Source organism: Haematobia irritans, chromosome 5 (genome assembly GCF_050003625.1).
Source record: "Haematobia irritans isolate KBUSLIRL chromosome 5, ASM5000362v1, whole genome shotgun sequence".
NCBI classification, from domain to species: domain Eukaryota; kingdom Metazoa; phylum Arthropoda; class Insecta; order Diptera; family Muscidae; genus Haematobia; species Haematobia irritans.
In genome coordinates this window covers 173,277,341-173,298,912 of record NC_134401.1, presented here as the reverse complement: position 1 = coordinate 173,298,912, position 21,572 = coordinate 173,277,341, and the positions used below count along the sequence as shown (strand labels likewise).

Here is a 21,572-nt window from a genome sequence, read left to right as displayed (position 1 = left end):
TGGTGGTGTGCCTTTTTATGGTTTTTTTCTACATCATTTTATAATCTAGTGCCAATGCTTGATTCATATGGTGTTGACTTATACAACAATGGTGAATAATGCGATGACAACGAATAAGAAGGCAATGGGACAATCAATAGATAAATATAGCCCACAAACTGAATCTTTAGATTCCATTAAGCCGGTGAATTTATTCAAATGGTATAAATAAAAACTGTTAAAATTATGATAAATATTATTGCTTCTCTCACAAATATGCTGATTAAATGTTAAAATTACAACAAATTGCCAGTGAAAATTAATAACATATGACTAATGAAATTAATTTAGGTAATTTCCTTTGCCCAAAAATATTGTGACACATTTTACGATTTTTTTTATTTGGAGTATTTGAACAACATATTTCCAATAATAGAGCCCAAAGGTATTATAGGTTTTGTAACAAGCCTTTGACTGAATAGTTGAACCGAACTTCGTACACCCTTTATGGGATATTTGAGTCATAACAATTTAATTTTCTAAAAAAGTCTTATATCTACGACCAAATTGAGCCAAAAATTTATTTTCAGCAACTGTTGAGTGTTTGGATAAAAGATCATTTCAGTGGTTAATTTTTATACATATAGAACAAACATTCTTGATTTAAAGAAATAATATATAAATTAACCGAGATTTATTTTGCATTCTTTATTATACCCTCCGCCATATGAAGTGGCGTTTATTAATTTTGTCCTTCCGTTTGCAACATCGAAGTATTGGTCTCAGACCCCATAAAGTATATATATGAATGTAACTTGGCACAATTAGTTGTTATGATGGACCATATCGGACCACTCTTAGGTATAGTCCCCATATAAACCGGCTTGCTAGCCTCTTGGAGGAGAAAATTTCATCCGAGCCATTTGAAATTTGATAGCCTGTAAAAACCATGCAAAAGTTAGTCCATATCCGATCCATAATTATATATAGCTCTCATATAAAAGCGACCCCATATACCCGGAGATGCAAATTTCATCCGAGCCGTTTGAAATTTGGTACGTGAAGTCAATATATCGGTTCATAATTATCCCATCCCCAGATTTTACTTGTGGAGCCACCTGGAGAAGCAAATTTCATCTAATCCGCCTGAAATTTGATACGCGATGTCAATATATGTCCTCTACCCACCAAGCAAAAATTGGTCCATATGGGTTGATATTAGCCCCCAGATAAACTGACCCCAAATATCAATAAATTGGTTTTTCCAATCTGAGTTCATGGAGGATAATAATGGGCCAATTTTAATATTTAACTGAAATTATAGGACTCTAAAAATCGAATCTGGATATTGGATTATACCTATATATGCTTATCCACAATTACATACTATGAAAAAATAACACGGTCTTATTGATATCCATGGAAACAATTTTTAACCCAGAACTTCGTGAAGCACATGTGGCAAATAGAAGAATAGATTTGAAGATGAAAACGTGACATGATTTAATTTGTTAAACTTTTACTTGTTCCAATAACACATTTTGTCATCTGCATCAATGAGATGAGTGACCTACATTTATTTTCATTTTAAAGAAGGTGTTAATTAAAGATTTTTAGCTGTTAAGAGCTTTCCAATCCATGTTAATAGCGTTTAGTGGCAATATATGTCGTGCAAGTACGAGCATTCTCAAATCACACATATCAATATTTATGTAGATGTACTTAGAATATTTTTCTATGAAAGAAAGGAAATAATAGATATTTGGTGTCGGTGTAATTTAGTTTCTTGTGAGATAGGTTTGATTTAGATTAAGAAAGATCTGTAGAGGCCTTTAGAGAATAAACTTTCTATCTCTGTGTGGGAGAGGAGAGAAGAGCATATTTGGATATTTTGGCGTTTAATTGGACTATGTAAATGTCTGCTGCCATCATTGAGAACAAATTTTTCATTATTTTATAGTGTTTGGTCCCAATTAGTAAACAAGCTCTTTCTTCATTTCAGTGCAGCGAAAATTGTTTGGCGGATATCGCATTACACCCAAGCAATGTCGGGCAACAAAAACTTTACCCTTGACAGATCCAAGGGCCAATGGGCCGACGATATGCATGTTCAATCACGAATGCGCTCAACGCAATGGTGAAGTGGTTGGCGCCTGCATGGACGGTTTCCTCTTTGGTGCATGCTGTCAAATACCCAAGACCCAACAACCCGAAAGTACACTCATCTATGATGCACAAAATGCCTACTACCAACAATACCAACAAAATAAGATACAACAACAGGAGAATGAAACAAATAAGTTAGTCTCCCAAGCCTATGAAACTTTTGCCGAAAATTCAGCTCAGGCCCAATCTCACTCCCAAGAGAATGCTTATGGTTCGACCAATCTTAGTGGAGACATACAACCTGCCAATGACGAAAGTCAACGGTTACAGGACATCTCCGAACAATCCAATAGTTCGAATGGTGAAATCTCAACAGAAAATATACAATCTAGTGCTAGCACAGAAGCCGATTCAAGCTTTGTGTCCAGTATTGAAAACCAGAGCAATGCCCAAAGAGAACCTCCCAAAGTGATCGTGGATAATGATGCGGTTAAAGTATCTTCGCCTTCTTCGTCCACCAGTCCCCAGGCTCCACAGAATGATGATTTTGTACTACAGGCTTTGAATACTCTGCCCCCTGAGGATGAAGTCAATAATCAAATATCGTTTACCACCGAAATACCCACAAAAATAGTCAATAGTCTAACCGAACATATCAGTTCCGAATCGGAGTCATTTGAAGAAGTTCATGGTGCTCCAGCACCAACAGAAGCTACAAGACCCGAGCAACATCAGGAATCGAATGTAAATTCAAATATTGACGAGAACACTAAACCCCAAGCAGCCAACTCTCAATCCCAAGGCACAAATGCAATATACAACAGTGTGACATTTAGTCACAGCGATATAACTCATCCAGGAGCCGATTCTGTTCTAGTCGAAAATGAAAACGATTTACAATTCTCCACTGGCTATGGGCCTGAACCAGTTGTAGTTCCTGCCCCTAATAAGCAAGATGAGAGTTATGAAGCTAATAAAAATCCCCCAAATGTGTATGATGCCACCACTACCTCTTCATCGATAACCACCCATGTGGATTCCATTGAGACCATAATTCAACAATTGAACAACAGTAGTCATGGACCCACGTACAATGTCATAAATCCCCAATCATCCACTTTTGCCTATGAAATTATCAATGCCACTAAATCTCCAATGCTGAACTACAACCCGGAACAGTCCACCATGTACAATGAAATCGAACAGAATGAGAAACAGACACAAACACCATTGTATGGCCTGGCCACGGAGGAATCAACAACAACCTCTTCCACAATTGGTCAATATGCGGATGAACTTGTATTGGAGGATCATACCATGCCAGAAAATAACTACAATGACCAGCAAGCCCCAGCACATCCCACATCGGACTTCAATAAAATGCCAGTCATGGGAATTGCCTATCCAGTTGACATGTCTCACATTGAAGAGGATAATTTGCCCGGAGAGGGTATTAAAAACCAGGGAAGTTCCTACTCACCTATTGGCCAACAACACATACAAACGAATAAGCCTCATCCCGTGGCCACATACATTGGCGTTGTAACATCACAAAGCTATGGTCAACCACAACCTCCTCAGGTACCCCATGAAGTTATAGTATCCTCACATACCACTAAGATAGAGGGTAACCTGGATTCGTCTGTTGAATACAGGCCGATAACCACACATAAAATAACCACAGCTGTGTACCAACCCACAACACTGAAGCCAGTGAAAACTCCGTCGCGACCAAATTTGGTAACCAAAAAACCTAATAACAAGAAACCTCCCAGCAAGTACTCTACCACAAACACAATAGCAACCAGCACTAGTGCCTATTCTACGGCCCCAATTGAAACCAAAACTCCGATAACAGTCGATACCAAATACCAAAACTATAGCCCATCGGCCACTTCCAGCAGTACCAGCTACCAGGAGCTTCAGTACTCCGGTTCCACGCCAAAACCCACAAACACCCGCAAACCTACCAGAAAACAAACATCAAGACCTGCCTCAACCAGTTATGTTACAGGGCCAACATCACCTCGACCTGTTTCCACATTGGACTTCAATTACGGTAACCAGGTTATAGCCACCGATGACAAATTGGATTCCTTTGTACATAGTACGGCAGAAAGTTTGGCCTCGGCAGCTAATGCACAAGAGTCGCCGTTGTATGAGAATTCGCTAATTTTACAAGCAGATACTCCTGTACCTGTTCTAAGACCACAATCCACTTACAACACCCATAAGAAACCAGGGTTCGTCCAAAAACCTGCAACACAGCGTCCGCCTGCACCAACCGTACTTATTACACCAAAACCAGTCAAACAGAATACGATTGGCCCAAGCAGCACTTACGGCGAACAACAACAAACAACACCTGACACAGCTTTGTCTGACTCCTATCTGTATCCAGGCGATTCTGCGGCAACTCGACGTCCAGCATATGGTGGAAATTCTCCTGGAGGCGAATATTTGGGCATTTCAACTGTCATCTCAAATGACTTCGATGATCCAGGATATTATGGTACTCCAGATCGGGTTCATACCCCAGAACCATTGCCTGCCATATATGCACCATCGTCAACTGAAAGTGTATATCCTGTACCCTCTGACGACAAGCCGGCCTTCCCCGGATACTATGGCCCTACTCCAACCTATCCTGCCTTCTCGGTGCCCGGCGAAAAGGTTGGTTCTGCAGGAGAAGAGGAAACCTACACTTCACCCAACGACTTTGTCAACTTCCCTCCAGTGCGTAATCCTAATCTCAACATGTCTGCTGTGTCCAGTGCAGTAACCAGCGATTTGGAGTTGGCAACTCCGGCTTTCGTCGAGGACACCATTCTAAAGAATAAAATGAACACATTGGTGCACAAGATAGTGGAATCGCTGCAGGGCAACTTTGAGGCTTTGGCAGATATTATCGATGAAAGTAATAACACAGCCCCAGTCCATACATACCAAGCTCCGACCACAGCCTCGACAGGCACAACTGTAAGTAAGAAGCCCACACGTAAACCCGCAAAAGGTACTACACCCAAACCCAAAGTGACAACAAAAAAACCGATAACCCGAAATACTACAAAGGCGCCCACCAAAAAAACCCCAACCACAAGGAAACCAGAGGTCACAACTAAAAAGCCAGTAAACCGGCGGACAACTACAACAACGCGTAAACCCACGACGAGAAAGCCAACACGTAGAATTACAACCACCAAGGCTCCAGCCGAAGATGAATTTGTCGACGAAGAAGATGAGGAGGATGTTAATCCCAGTGACAACGAAATTCCGGAAGATGACGAAGCGCAATACGGAGCCGGAGTTGGAGGCCGTAAAATCCGTAAGTTTTTCTTTAGATGACAAAAAACATATGATTTTTTGATTTGAACAAGATGGACAGATCCGAACAATAGAAATTTCTTTTCTTCTTAATTCATTACTCACTCAATGCCCCTCTTCTTCACTCTGGAAAAAATCTTAATGCGTCTAGTACGTCTACTAAGCCACCTGGTAGCAATTCTGTGAATACACTCTCAATAGAATCTTAATCCTAACACGACCGACCCGACCCAATCCGACTTTCTAACCCCCTTAACTCCGTTTGTCGTCCTTAATAAGAGCACCCACACATACCAACACATATACGCACATATTCCTGCCCCCATCCTTACACGCACCCGAACACACATACATGCACAGTTTAAAATCACATCTTTGTTCTTACTATACTTTCCCTTTCTCCTAACCTAAACATTTCACTCCACATCAACAGAGTGCGGCGTCAGACCACACATCAAGTCCGGCAGAATTGTCGGTGGTAAGGGTGCTACGTTTGGAGCATATCCTTGGCAAGTCTTGGTTAGAGAATCGACCTGGTTGGGACTCTTCACCAAGAACAAATGTGGTGGTGTTCTAATAACGAATCGTTATGTGATAACGGCTGCTCATTGTCAACCAGGGTAAGTAATTGATGACATTAATTCGTCCTAGTCTACAGACCTCACCTTTGAATTTGATAACTTCTTGAACCTCTCCCTTTTCAGTTTCTTAGCCTCCTTAGTGGCCGTTATGGGTGAGTTCGACATTTCCGGAGACCTGGAAAGCAAACGAGCTGTAACCAAAAATGTGAAACGTGTTATTGTCCATCGTCAATACGATCCAGCCACATTTGAGAATGATATTGCCCTTTTGGAATTGGAAAGTCCAATACAATTTGATACCCATATTGGTATGTAATCTAAATCATTTATTATCTTCACAATAATAAATCATGTACGTTAATTCACCATTCCAGTTCCGATATGTATGCCACCTGACCATGCCGATTTTACCGGCCGCATGGCTACCGTTACAGGATGGGGACGTCTAAAATATGGCGGTGGAGTGCCCTCTGTTCTTCAAGAAGTTCAAGTAAGTTTTACTGCGCTTATTGTACTTAGTAAACAAAAGTTATGCGGGAACAAAATGTAGAATTGGAAAGTGTCGAATATTGGGAGTCAGCGGTGGATTATCCCACCTCAATAATGCTGGTGACATTTCTGAGGGTTTCAAAACTTCTCTAAGTGGTTTCACTGTAATGTGGAACGCCGTTCGGACTCGGCTATAAAAAGGAGGTCCCTTGTCATTGAGCTTAACATGGAATCGGGCAGCACTCAGTGATAAGAGAGAAGTTCACCAATGTGGTATCACAATGGACTGAATAGTCTATGTGAGCCTGATACATCGGGCTGCCACCTAACCTGACCTATCGCTCAACATTTTTGAAGGATTCGCTGCGTTTCCGCCTCGCTCTTGACCTGTATCTTTATAGCGCTGATATTTGCTATTGTCTCTAATGTGTTTGTGGGCGTAGTCTTTATTACCCCACTTATTCCAGGTGTTCAAGACGAATGGCCTCTTTGCAATATTCTCATATTGCACTTATTCACCATTGATGTCATTAAGACTATAGACGTGTATGTCAAGATCGGCCTAATACTCATACATATATCCAGAATGATATCTTTGGATTCAGGTTCCCAATGAGCCAAATGCTCTGCGGCAATTTGACAATACATCCCCTCTTTGATGAAGCATATAGGTATTTCCGGTTCGATATATTGCCGTATACTCTGCTCCTCAATTTAGCTCGTAGTCATATCCTAAACCGTGGGTCTTTTACTCAATTACTTTCGAAAACGACACCAAAATCTATTTCCCCACATAGATTCAATTTATTTCTCGATGATGTTTTAAAGAGAGATGGTGTTTAATCTAAATAAGCTATAAATATATTCCATACTGGTGAGCAATATGTATACGAAAAATGCGCAATTTTTATTTATAGTTTTTTTTCTTGCACAAATTGAGGTAGATCCTCAAAATTACAATTTTTGTTTCTTCATGCTGTTATTACAAGTAAAACACGCAGAAAAATTTAAGTTTTTAACATTAGGTCTATTTTGGTAGTGAATGGGTTAAGCAATAGTCAGTTTCAGAGACCTATGGGAATTATTACATTACTATAACATATCTCTTTATCTCGTACAGGTACCTGTCATAGAGAATAGCGTCTGCCAAGAAATGTTTAATACGGGCGGACACAATAAGAAAATCCTGAACTCATTCCTATGCGCAGGCTATGCCACCGGATTAAAGGATTCCTGTGAGGTATGTCAATAAATTCCACTAACCACAAAATCAAAATTCTAAATAAATGTATACGCAATTTTATAGGGTGACAGTGGCGGTCCTTTAGTTTTACAACGGCCCGATGGCCGTTACGAATTGGCTGGAACTGTTTCACATGGTATCAAGTGTGCTGCGCCGTATCTACCAGGTGTCTATATGCGTACCACATATTATAAACCCTGGCTGAGAAGTATAACTGGAGTGAAATAAAAATCCAAATTCCCACCTATTCTTCCTGCGATCCATTGTCGTTTCGGTTTCGAAACATCGAGTGTATGCCGTATGTTCGATAGCTGACAACGGCAGAACAAAAACGATGAAGCAACGATCTATTTTTAAGGTGTTTGGTTTTAGCAAAAATTTTAAATGTTATTAAAAAGGGGCATCATCTACTTAAATTAATTTGTATCAATATACACGTATTCGTACTCTTAGAAACGCTAGTTCTTAGCATATAAGTAGTCCACATTTGTTTGGTAACAACTCTTCTACACTTAACTTATAATTATTTATTGATTTATGTATTCATATTAATAATTAATATTGAATAGAACGCAATACGTCGTGTATTTATTTATTTATGATATTAGTTAATTTATTATTTAAATTTAGTAAATTTATTATTTATTTATTTATTTATTTATTCATGTACTATTTAAGATAAGACACTCTATTTAGCTCACTTCTCGTATGTACAAAACAGAGATACCCAAAATCATACGTACATGCTACATAAGATAAAATAAAGTACAGAAATAAATATCAATGATCCAGCTGTAAAATGTTGACAGTGTGTGTTTCACTGGGGCCAAGAAAACTATCTTTGAGTGTAGGTATTATATCGAAAATTTAACCAATATCGTCATAAAGTAAAATCAGGAGACTGGTGTAAAACTTTGATTGTAATCATATTCGGTTATAGTTAAAATATAAAAATAAACTCCTAATTTCAGGACACTAATACTAGAACTGTTATAATTCATATTGCACAAGTTAGAGGGGGGTTTCTTCCAAATCGGCGTTAGCAGGGGAGTGATGAGATCGAGAGCGCAGTGTGCTAGACGTCAACACATGGAACTCCCTATGAGTATTAGTGGACTGTATGACAAGTTAGTTCACCAGATTATTCCTCTCAGGAATGAGGAATAATAAGTTGAATTAATTTCGAGAGGAACACAAAGACAAAATATAAAGAAAACCAAGAATGAGTGTAAGAAGTGATGTACAAATTCAGTTTTATTGAGAAGAGAACAACGATTTGATGCTCACCTTAATGGAGGTAAAAAAAGAGTGGGCAAATGCATGTAAAGTTCTATCCACTAAGCCTATGTTGCTAATTCTTGATTTATAAGTAATTCACAATAAGTTTAATTCGATAACTATTCAGCTAGATACAAAATTCACAATAGGGAAAAGTTACCAAACTGGACATACAAAATAAGTACTTTTCTATTCAATTCATGGATACAAAAAATGTTGATGTACATTTAATAAAATAGAAAGTAAAAAAAGGAAGTTAATTTCAAAAATTAAGGACAAATTCAAATTTGTCCATGCCGCCCGCCGTGCGCACTGTGCGCCGATACGCATAACACCGTGGCCAAGGATTTAATTGCTTCAGACAATATTCTGGGATTTGGCTGTGGGGCATTGTGTGTTCTAGTCGTTGGATTCGATGTGTGTTTTCTTGGTCGTGCAACTGGACGCCTTGCAGCCCGTCGTTTAGTTGAGCGAATCCATTTAGTTCTAGTGTTGGACGTCATTTGGCGTTTATGTTGACTGGCAGTATTTCGCACACGGACTGAATCGAGTCGCTGCAGGATACTGGGCCTCCGATGAATATTATAAACGTTTCTGGGGTGCAACATAGTGTGATGCTCATACCCGCATTTGCGACACCGATCGGACGACTGGCAATTATCAACGGTATGGCTCCTGGCCAAGCAATTCAGACAATAGTTATAACTGCGGACCACACATCTACGTTCAGCAACGGTCATCATCACAAAATTTGGGCAAAACCGCAAGGAGTGTCTTTTTTTGCAAACCATGCACTTATATAGGTCTTGAATGCGCATTTTTGAAATTTATTGTCTGTAATAGAGAAATTGTTATTGATCTGAGTGATAATGAGCCTAGCCAATGAAATTGAAAAAAGAAAGAAAAAAATTAATAAAAAATATAGACGTGATAAATGAGAGGAGATGAAACCTATAACGATGAGTAAATATTGTTAAACTGTGTTATGGAATTTCATCCATTAATGGCAAATAACACAATTTCGCAATTGGTCTCGTAATGACACCTTTTGCTATTTTGACATCAGCAACTCTAATGTTATTATCCGATCCATGATGTGTTTTGACAATTCTTCCCAATCTCCAGTCGCTAGGGGGTAATAAATCATCCATCACGACCACTAAGTCGCCAATTTTCAGGTTACTCGTCAAGTTTTTCCATTTGTATCGCTTATGGAGAGCTTTTAAATAATCTTCCTTCCATCTCGTAGCAAACTGACGATGTATAGCTTTAAGTTTCGTCCATCTGTTCAAAAGTGACAAGTTTTGAGTGACTGGCTCTGGGAAGGCCATTATAGGTGATCCTTTCAAAAAATGGCCCGGGGTAAGCGCCGTTAAGTCTGTTGGATCTTCTGAAACTGATGAAATCGGTCTTGAATTAAGAACTCCTTCAATGCGAGCCAGTACTGTTGCGAATTGTTCAAATGTAAAACGATGAGCTCCTGCAATTCTTTTAAAGTGATGCTTGAAGCTCTTTACGGCCGATTCCCACAAACCTCCCATATGTGGTGCATAAGGAGGTATAAATTGCCATTCAAATCCATGAGACGTGTACTTTTGAGCTATATCACTTGCTGCCCCTATGATAAATGTACGAAATTCTTTGAGCATTTTGCGACTTGCACCAATGAAATTTCTACCGTTGTCTGAAACTACCCTTCTGGGTAGGCCTCGCCTCCCAACGAATCTAGAAAAGGCCGCCTCAAAAGCTGCCGTTGATAGATCAGAACAAGGCTCTAAATGAATTGCCTTTGTGGCAAAACATACAAAAATGCTCACGTATCCTTTCAAAAGTGGAGATTTTCGTAAGCACGAGCTTTTGATTTCAAAGGGTCCTGCAAAATCGACGCCTGTGATATGAAAAGGGGGTGTTATTGTGCACCTCTCTGGTGGTAATGGAGCCATTATTTGAGCACATTGCTTCTTTTTGAAAATTATACACGTTTTACACTTATGTATTATGCTCTTTATTCTGGGCTTGAGACGAGATATATAAAATTCGGTTTGAGACATACGACACATCAGTATGCATTCACCATGAGCAAGAAAGTGGTGCAAATGAACGAGATACAAATGACAGAGACGGGAATTTCCGGGTAATATAATAGGGTAACGTTCATTGTATGGTAAGGATGAGTCAACGAGTCTTCCGTTCACACGAAGGACTCCATTAGAATCAATAAAAGGATTCAAACACTGCAAGGGACTTTTTGCTGGCAAAGGTTTTGATTCGCTCAAATGTTCGAATTCGTCAAAGTAAAATCTCCTCTGCGCGAGAGAAATTAATCGATATTTTGTTGCGTTTACCTCCTTTTGAGTGAGCATCGGGGACAAAAGTCTGGGAACTGAGTGGATTCGACTTCTACAATTATTATAAAATCGGAAAACGTATGACATTACTTTCAATGCCCTAGAGTATGATGAAAATCTACCCAATTCATCGGTATCTTCAACACTCCCATGTAAAACATCAACATGTCTACGCTTTCCTATGTGAGGAGGTTCGAGGGGATTTCTTTTGGGCCAACTTGAAGGAGGATTGGTTAACCAACTTGGGCCGTGAAACCATAATGAGTTACCATTCAAATCCAAAGGTTTACAACCTCTTGTTCCAAGATCTGCGGGATTATCGTATGTAGCAACATGTCTCCAAACACCTTTTGGAACTAAATCGTGTATTTGTGAAGTTCTGTTAGCTATATACGTCTCCCATGTCCACGGCGGTTTGGCGAGCCACCCCAACACAATTGATGAATCAGTCCACATTGTAATCCCACTTATCTTAAAATCGGAAGTCGAAAGAACAAAATTTACCAGACGAGCCAATAAAAAGGCTCCATTAAGCTCCAGACGTGGCAAACAGACGGGTTTTAGGGGGGCCACCTTACTTTTTGCAAGTAAGAGATTGGAATATACAACAGGTTTCGATGTTTTACAACGAACATAAACGCATGCGCAGAAGGCCGACTGAGACGCATCGCAAAACCCGTGAATTTCGATGGTATCTGATGGGCAGTATTGCAACCATCTGGGTATTGAAACCGAATCAATATGATTCAAATCCGAGACGAGATTTTTCCACTTTGCCAGAGAATCAGAACTTAGGACGTCATCCCAATCAAGTCCTTCTAACCAAAGTTGTTGCATTAAAATCTTTGAACGGATTACAATGGGTGCTATCCATCCCGCAGGATCGAATAGCTGAGCCACCGTCGACAGCACTTTTCGCTTGGTAGTATTTTCACAAACTTGAATAGAATTCAGAGTGTAACTGAAAGTGTCAGTGAGAGCATTCCACCTGACTCCAAGAGTCTTTGTGGAGCTAGATTCGTGAAAACGTAGAAAATCGCTGTCATATAAATCCTCTTGTGGGATATTAGAAAGCAGCCTAGGGTCATTAGATGCAATTTTAACGAGTGGGAAACCGGCACTTTTGAGAACCGTTCTTAAATCGTCTCTATTTCGAATCGTATCCTCTATGGAAAACCCTCCAGATAACACGTCGTCAACGTAAGTTTCACGTCTTAAAATACTTGCGACAGTAGGGAAAGATTTCTCAGAGTCAGCCGCAAGTTGTAAAAGAGTGCGGATAGCTAAAAAGGGTGCACAATTGACGCCAAATGTGACAGTGTTTAACTGAAAATCTCGTACCGGACCTTGTGACTCATTTCGGAAAAGTATTCGTTGATAGGCCCTATCGCCAGGATGCAACCAAATTTGCCTATACATTTTCGTAATGTCCCCACAAAACACATATTGATATTTTCGCCAATTCAGAATGACAGACGTCAAATCCGTCTGTAAAGTCGGTCCTGTGTGTAAGACATCATTTAACGAATATCCAGATTTGCTTTTACGAGACGCATTAAATACTACCCGTACTTTGGTAGACTTATGCTCTGGACGAATTACCGCGTGGTGCGGGAGATAAAAAGAATTAAAATTTCCCTCATAATTCATTTCACGAGGGGAAGTCTCCTCAGCGTGGCCTAGAGTAATGTATTCATTTAAAACAGAGTTATATTGACTCTGCAACTCGGGAGTTTTCGAAAGATTTTTTTCCATTCTATGGAATTGAGCCAAGGCGAGAAATCTGGAAGACCCCAAAGACAATGTCCCGGAAAATTCTTTCTTAAAAGGTAACCGCACCATATAACGTCCATCTGGGTTTCGAGTGGTAGTGCGCGTATAAAATTCTTCACAAAATCTATCTGATTCGGAGGCGTGAGATATGTTTGGAATTTCTTCCTGCTCCCAAAACCTCCTTAATAATTCACTGATTAGCACGTCCTCAGATTCAATAACATTTGTTGAAAAGGAGTTCACAAGTTCTGTTCGCATTGGACCACTTAACACCCAGCCGAAAATAGTATTATATGCTGATGCGTTCCCACATAAATTCTTTTTTATGCCGTCAATATTTATAAATCTCTCAGAGTCGTTTCCCAAAATCATGTCGATTTGGGCAGATTTATTAAAATAAGGATCAGCCAATTCTAAATCCTTAAGCTCACAAGGATTGTATATTCCAAATGACTGTGAAGGAAGTTGCTTAGCAATTTTCGGTACCACAATAGCAGACACCTTAAATCTGATGTCATGTTTTTTAGACACAATGACTAGATGGCATTCCTTTTCCGACACTTGTCGCTGATCGCAAATTCCAAAAATTTCGAATCGAGCCTTAGTGGTAGGGATTTCCAAACGCCTCTGAACCTTTTCTGATATAAAAGTTCTCTGAGACCCGGGATCAATTAATGCCCGCACGGTTACCAAACCATCGTAAGTCTCGATTTGAACTAAAGCTGTCCGAAGCAAAATCATGTCGCTATTTGAAGCGAAATTAGCTTGGACTTGAGACGAGCTTGGCGATTCTAATGTGGTGGGCCTTTCAATTTGAGACGAGTTACAAGGTAGTGTTTCAACAACATTTTGTTTCCCTGCCTTAGGGGTGTGATTCACCACCTTTTTCCCATTCCTTCCTTCGGGCTTTGCTCTCAAATGAAGGAGGCTGTGATGTGGCTTATTGCAAATAACACACATATGCTTACTTTTGCAACTCGCTTTGAGATGAGAAGGGGAGAGGCAATTACCGCATATTCTATTTTTATAGACAAAATCAATGCGTTGCTGCACGCCATATTTTCGAAATTCAGGACAATCCCTTATCGTATGTTGGGCATCACAAAGGGAACAAGTTGAGTTCAATTTCTCTTGAGAGTGGTAGGTTTGAACAGTATCGTTCCTTTGTGAAGAGACAGTACTCTTATTTTTTGTCGACTTTATGCTAGATATTCTTTCTACCACTTCAAATCGTTGAACCAGAAACTCATCTAACTGCTTCCATGTTGGAAGGTCACGATGAGATTTGAGAGACTGTTCCCAAAGAGAGAGTGTTTCGTCGGGCAATTTTGTCGAAACTAGATACACTAATATAGGGTCCCAGCTTTCAATTTCCACATCAAGAGTTCGCAATGTACATAGACAATCATTAACCGATGAATGAATTTTTTGTATGGAGTCGCTATTTTCAATAGAAGCCATGGGAATATCGAAAAGAAGTTTCAATTGTTTGTCCACTAGGACGCGCTTGTTTTCATATCGTTCCTTAAGAGCATTCCAGGCGATATCGAAATTTTCGTCACAAAGGGTATAACGTTTCACGATTGCCCCCGCAGGCCCCTTTGTCTTATTCCTGAGGTGATACAGTTTCTGAGCTCTTGTCAATTTGGGATGGTTAACATAAACCGCCGTGAACATGTCACGGAATGACGGCCATTCCTCATATCCTCCTTTGAAAACCTCCGTATCACAAGGCGGAACTTTAATAAAACTGTTCGATGCTTCTTGAGCTGAATCCTGAGGCTGATACGGATTTTGAGGAATATACGAGGGGACTAGACTGTGTCTAGTGCTTTGACGAGTATATCCGCCAGATATTCTCAGAATGTCGAGAATTTGAGCCCTGGCGGTGTAATATGCCTCCGAACTCGCATTAAAGTTTATTTTGGCATTTTCCTTAAAGTCTTTTGAATTTGTAGAAACGGGAGATAACATTAAGCTCTCATACGTAGCTTGCAGTCTTTGCCATCGATTCTCCAAATCCTCCAACTTTACTTCCAGGACAGAGTCGGTCTGATCCGCGACATCTGCCTGTTCGAATGAGGCACAGAAAGTGATTAAATAATCACAGTCAAAGAGAAATTTGTCCTGTGTTGGTGAGCTCTTGGCTGAGTTCTTTCCTGAACCCCCAGCCTCCGACACCTTCGCCCCTGAGTCGGAGGGAGTGACAGTAGGTGCCATCGGACAATGACTTTAAAAGAGGGTACTACTGTTTATATTAGAATAAATATGTACGCTTCCTCCAAATTTCGAAGCGACAAATGTAGTCAGAAAATCTCAACTTGAGGACAACTCGTAACTGAATTTATTATTGAAATCCCAAACTCATATATTTAGTCACAAAGGTCGACGTGAAATTTGTTGACTTGATAAATTCCAAGACAAGTGTATGCGCTACGCATTAAAACAAACTCACACCCAAAACGGAATTAACCAAATTGAGGTTGACTAAAGTACAAGTGGTCTCCACCGATCGTTTCACAATGAATATGAATAGATATGTTGTATGGATATGAATACATATGTTGTACAATCCTAGGTGATGAATGTTGACTGAACCACAAGCTCAATAATGAACTTTCCAAAATTCGTGTTACAGAAATGACAATGACGAAGATTCAGAACCGAATTTGTATCGAGGTCACAGAATTTTCCAATATATAATAATTCATCCAAAAATTACAATAAGGTGCAAAATTGTATTTAGAGAAATGAATTAGTAAGCGGTTCCGAAATTCTGTAAAACTTTCATAATACAAAGACGCATTCTAATCTACGCTCAAGAGGAAAGAACCGTATGGAGACAAATTTTAGAGATATGAATTAGTAAGCGGGTATGCAGAAACTGCCAAAATATAATAATTCATACTCAAATCATAGCCAGAAGCTCAGAAGAAAAAAACGGCTAAATTCCCTGGAGAAATGAATTAGTAAGCAGGTATGCAGAATCTGCCAAAATGTAATAATTCAAACCCCGAGCCAGACTCAACAATAGATTATCAAAATAATTTTCCGAATGCCAATTATTAAGCATTTCCGAAGGAAATAAACTAAATGTATATATAATCAAATCAAAGTCATTTGAAAATTTCCACTTGAACCATCGATCTTTGCAGAACGGAGGACAACTGGTCCACATACAAATGTAATGCAAACTGTTATGAAAATTCACAATTTCTTTCAATTAAAGAGACGAGATTTTCATTTAAGTGAAGATGTAAATTTCACGTAATAAAAATTCTTTCAATTCTTTCAAATTTTAAACAATCGAAGTTTTTCTTTGACAGAACTAAATTTTCTTTAAAGGCAAACCAAAAATATCAGACAATCGTGGTATCGCATGTCATAAACTCGGGTTTATATTAGAGAAAACGCTTTATGAGAAAGGTGAATTTTGTTTGTCTGAAATTTCATTCCGGAAGAGAGTATTTTTTCTTTTTTTCTGAACGAAAACCCAAAAAACACGGATTTCCCAAAATAATATATGATAAACCTCACCGATATTAAGCTTGACACAGGATTCCATATAATTGTGTAGTTTTAGGAACTCGATACGTTGCTGTAATATTGATGTCCAGTGCCATAAAATATTTACTTCAGTTCAGACAAACAATATTTGAAATCATTCACAATACAGAATATTCTCCATAATATTTCAATTAGGGCTCACAACTAATTCGGCTCAATTGCACTGAGCATTAAACTCAACACCAGTATTAATGAAGTTAATAACAATATTTCCATGATTTTCGTATGTTAGTGACACTGTCGGTGCACCCTAATACTTCACTGAATGTAACTCCATTCGTTTTTAACAGAAGCTTACAACTCTCTTTAAACATGTACTCTTTATCTGAGTATTGTTAATCACAAATGAACGAATCAATATGTCAAAATGCAAGGGCCAGTGCCTTAAAGGCCAGCTGAATATCTTAAATAACAACCGTAGTTACAGTAGGTGAGAATGGCTTAGTATAATTGCGAAAGACGCGGAAAACAAAGTAGAGAAATCTTCGTGATCAAAATAAACCCTCGTTAATCCAAATAATTGGACAAACTCCTTAAACTTTTATTATGACAGCGGTGAACAGCACAAAATATAAATTCGATTAGAATACTCATCCAATGAACCAATTTCCAAAATAATTTATCACATGCAATAAATAAATATATCTAATAATTCATATGTTAGTAACAATTTATAAATGCATTATTTATTCACATACATATGCGTAAAAAACCGGTGGGTTTCTTTTGTATGTGCGTGAGCAGCGATCTAGTCTAATTTTCGTATATTTATATAGATTTATGATGACGAAAAAGAGCTATGCCGAATAAATTTTATAATTTTATGAAGAAATCGAAACACTTTATATGTTAATATTCTTCTTCATTCCTTTGTTCTCATGACAATTCTGACAGTCTCACAGCTCCTCGTACATATTTATATGTTTAACATACATTCTGTTCTCTCGCTGTTAACTCTCTGTTGGTAATATCATACGCTCCAATATATAACACCGTAATCTGGCAGGCATTATTTCATATGATGTAAAATAGTGCAATTTGGAAAAAAAATGTTGCGGTGATGGGTTGATTAAACCAAAGTTTTGACATGCACGTATATATGCTATGATATCGAATTCTAATTTCGTCGGATTTTTGTTGGTTTTAAGAAATGAAATTTTTACCTGGAAATTCTTGCCACTTTTCAGGATTGCTCAAAAATCCGTAATAAAATTATTCACTAATATTTTCAACTGTGTTGACACTCAGTTTATATCTTTTTATAGACCTTCACTTTTCATAATTTGACAACTCTCCAAAATTTTTAAGATCGCATTCAGTCAATTATTTTTTCGTTCAACATAACGAGTTCAAGAGAGCCAGTAACTTTTCGGATTAGAAACATGTTTGGTTGATACTATTCGTGTAAGTTATTGCCAACATTTAGGATTTTTTATATTCCCTATTTTTTTTTCTTAATATATATTTATGTATTTTCCCAAAATTTTTGAATTATTTGTTACAAGCAGTTGATTACTGCCTTGAGATTAGTTATCATAATATGTTATGACATCAATTATCATAATACATTCTTAATTCTCCCATTTCAATTCCAGACGTTCCCCATACATTCAACGTATTTCTTTTTTCTTTTGGCTTCACGCCATTTCAACCGATTGGTCGTAATATTTCGTCGTTATGCAATGAAGAATGTAATGCCAAACCCAGAAAATGTGCACAACAAATGTAATTTTACCGCTTGTTAAAAAAAAATATATAGAACAATAAATAACGGTAAATTACCCGTTAGAGCATTTTTTTATGCAACTTTTCGCGGGGATAAGCGGGTTTTCAACAAAGTGGGAAAACCAAATTTGGACAATTAATATGTTATGGAATTTTATATACGATTTGCACGGTCGAACAGTGATTATTTCCAATTTTGGAGCTATTCTATTTTTTTTTTTTCGATTTCCTTTATCGAATACAGATCATTTGATCCTTTGGCGCGTTCCCAATGGATTCATATTTAAATTTTTTATGACTTTCTACGTTAAAATCACTAAATTCCTAACGTGTCGTACAAATACGATTACACGAATAGCAATTTCGCCAATAGGTTTCTCACTATTTTCAAAACTTCCTTAATTGCATATTTTTACACATTATATTTGAACCATATTTGAAGTACACATATATATCCATATAAAATATAGCGTTTCTTTTTGAGATTTTAACGAAACTCTAACTATTTCTCTCGTATTTTATACGAATTTCTAGCAAAAACGCACTACAATATACACGTGTTTTGTTAAGTCTCCTCTTTAAAACGAAATTTGCGGTTTCACTTACCGACACGATAGTAAAATATAGACTGATTAAGACAACGCAGGTGATAAAATGTGTTACCTCACTGCTTCTCAGTGAACGGCTTCGATGGACCATGCACAAGTTAGAGGGGGGTTTCTTCCAAATCGGCGTTAGCAGGGGAGTGATGAGATCGAGAGCGCAGTGTGCTAGACGTCAACACATGGAACTCCCTATGAGTATTAGTGGACTGTATGACAAGTTAGTTCACCAGATTATTCCTCTCAGGAATGAGGAATAATAAGTTGAATTAATTTCGAGAGGAACACAAAGACAAAATATAAAGAAAACCAAGAATGAGTGTAAGAAGTGATGTACAAATTCAGTTTTATTGAGAAGAGAACAACGATTTGATGCTCACCTTAATGGAGGTAAAAAAAGAGTGGGCAAATGCATGTAAAGTTCTATCCACTAAGCCTATGTTGCTAATTCTTGATTTATAAGTAATTCACAATAAGTTTAATTCGATAACTATTCAGCTAGATACAAAATTCACAATAGGGAAAAGTTACCAAACTGGACATACAAAATAAGTACTTTTCTATTCAATTCATGGATACAAAAAATGTTGATGTACATTTAATAAAATAGAAAGTAAAAAAAGGAAGTTAATTTCAAAAATTAAGGACAAATTCAAATTTGTCCACATATATTATAATTTAAATATAAAAAAATAAGTCCGACCAAAACAGCATATCTATTAAAATGATTATGGAACATAATTGGTAATCATATGTTGAATATTTTAAATGGATCAATGGCTACAAGGAAATTTCCTGAAACGTAGAAACTATATTGATAAATAAATAAACATAAATTGTTATCGAAATACCAATCAGGATTCCGTAAAGATCACTCGTGTGAGACTACGGTAAACTATGTCATAAACAGATGGAAAAGTATTGACAAAAATCGAAAAAGAAGAGCCACATTTTTGGACTTTAAAAGAGCTTTTGACAATAAACAATAAACCGTGATATTCTAATACAAAAACTTGAACGATACTGAATAAAAGGCATTGAATTGAATTAGTTTAAACCATACTCAACAAACAGAACACAAACAACAAAAGTTAATAATGTAACATCTGATATTATTGCAAATGGTTTAGGTGTCCGCTAGGCAGTGCTGCCGCTACTACTTCAATCCAAGTATTTTGCTTCATTTTCACAAAATTTACTTCGTCATTCCTTCTGCTTCAAATTTTTAAATTTTTCCCCATATTACCTAATTGTTTTTCCTATTCCTTTAATTACGATGAACATAGCGGTTTTAATCATTGAATTATTAACCGATGTGGACCAATTTTTGCATAGTTGTTAGAGACCATATACTTACACCATGTACCAAATTTCAGCCGGATCGGATGACATTTGGTTCTCTTAGAGGTTCCGCAAGCCAAATCGGGGGATCAGTTTATATGGTGGCTATATATAATTATGGACCGATGTGGACCAATTTTTGCATAGTTGTTAGAGACCATATACTTACACCATGTACCAATTTTCAGCTGGATCGGATGAAATTTGCTTCTCTTAGAGTCCCCGCAAGCCAAATTTGGGGGTCCGTTTATATGAGGGCTATACGTAAAAGTGAACCGATATGCCCCATTTGTAATAACATCCGACCTACATCAATAACAACTACTTGTGCCAAGTTTCAAGTCGATAGCTTCTTTCGTTCGGAAGTTAGCGTGACGGACGGACGAATATGTTTAGATCGATTCAGAATTTCACCACGACCCTGAATATATATACTTTATGGGGTCTTAGAGCAATATTTCGATGTGTTACAAACGGAATGACAAAGTTAATATACCCCCATCCTATGGTGGAGGGTATAATAAAATGAATTCTATTGTTTTGTTTTCAAAAATGTATGCTACTTCAATTTTATTCAATCTACTCCACTTTTTTCCAAAATCTACTTCACTCAATTTTTCACTAGCGGCAGCACTGCCCCTAGGGGTCTTACTATTTTTTATATACATAAATGACGTGCAAAATATATTTAGATACTGTTAAATTATTGTTGAAGACGCCACTACGATACGATATCAGAAATATATAAATTTGTTACGAATGAACAAACTTAAGTAAAATGAAGAAAAATCGAATATATTAGAAATAAATACAACAACTCAAATAAACTTCGAAATAAATTAAAACATTATTGAAAAAGTGCATAAAATTAAATACCTCTGATTCATTATAGATAAAAAATTTATCTTTAAGGATCACTTAGACTAGAATAAAAGAATATTTCAAAGAAAATCGGTTTCTTTGGTATGTATGTATTAGAGGTGTGCGCGTGAGTGAAATTTCACTCACATTCACGAAGCAAAATTTTTATTCACGCACGACATGTGCGTTAGCCACTCACACTCACGAAATGAAAAGCAGTACTCAAGCACGCTTACGCACGAACTACTTTTATAGACTCACGCTCACGCATGATTCACTATAATTCACGTGTCTCACGAAAAATTCACGACCGGGAATGAGCGACGGTAACAAATTTCAAAAATAAAATATAGTT

The 21,572-nt window shown here is 37.8% G+C and overlaps 1 protein-coding gene and 1 long non-coding RNA gene across 2 annotated transcripts in view; one reads left to right on the top strand and one right to left on the bottom strand.

Annotated features, from left to right (window-relative positions):
• LOC142240175 (serine protease filzig-like) overlaps positions 1-8,526 on the top strand; it is a 92,581-nt gene extending 84,055 nt beyond the window's left edge. Inside the window, exons 11-16 of the mRNA XM_075311876.1 lie at positions 1,982-5,410; positions 5,843-6,029; positions 6,114-6,298; positions 6,365-6,480; positions 7,600-7,719; positions 7,786-8,526. Coding sequence (XP_075167991.1) covers positions 1,982-5,410; positions 5,843-6,029; positions 6,114-6,298; positions 6,365-6,480; positions 7,600-7,719; positions 7,786-7,950 — 4,202 coding nt within the window. The 3' untranslated portion in view covers positions 7,951-8,526. The remainder of the gene's footprint in view (positions 1-1,981; positions 5,411-5,842; positions 6,030-6,113; positions 6,299-6,364; positions 6,481-7,599; positions 7,720-7,785) is intronic.
• A 423-nt stretch (positions 8,527-8,949) lies between these two features.
• LOC142240326 (uncharacterized) lies at positions 8,950-18,064 on the bottom strand. Its single transcript, XR_012723233.1, has 2 exons — positions 17,852-18,064; positions 8,950-9,834 (listed from the first exon to the last, which is right to left on the bottom strand). It is a non-coding gene; the product is annotated as an uncharacterized LOC142240326 (long non-coding RNA).
• Positions 18,065-21,572: the final 3,508 nt, after the last annotated feature.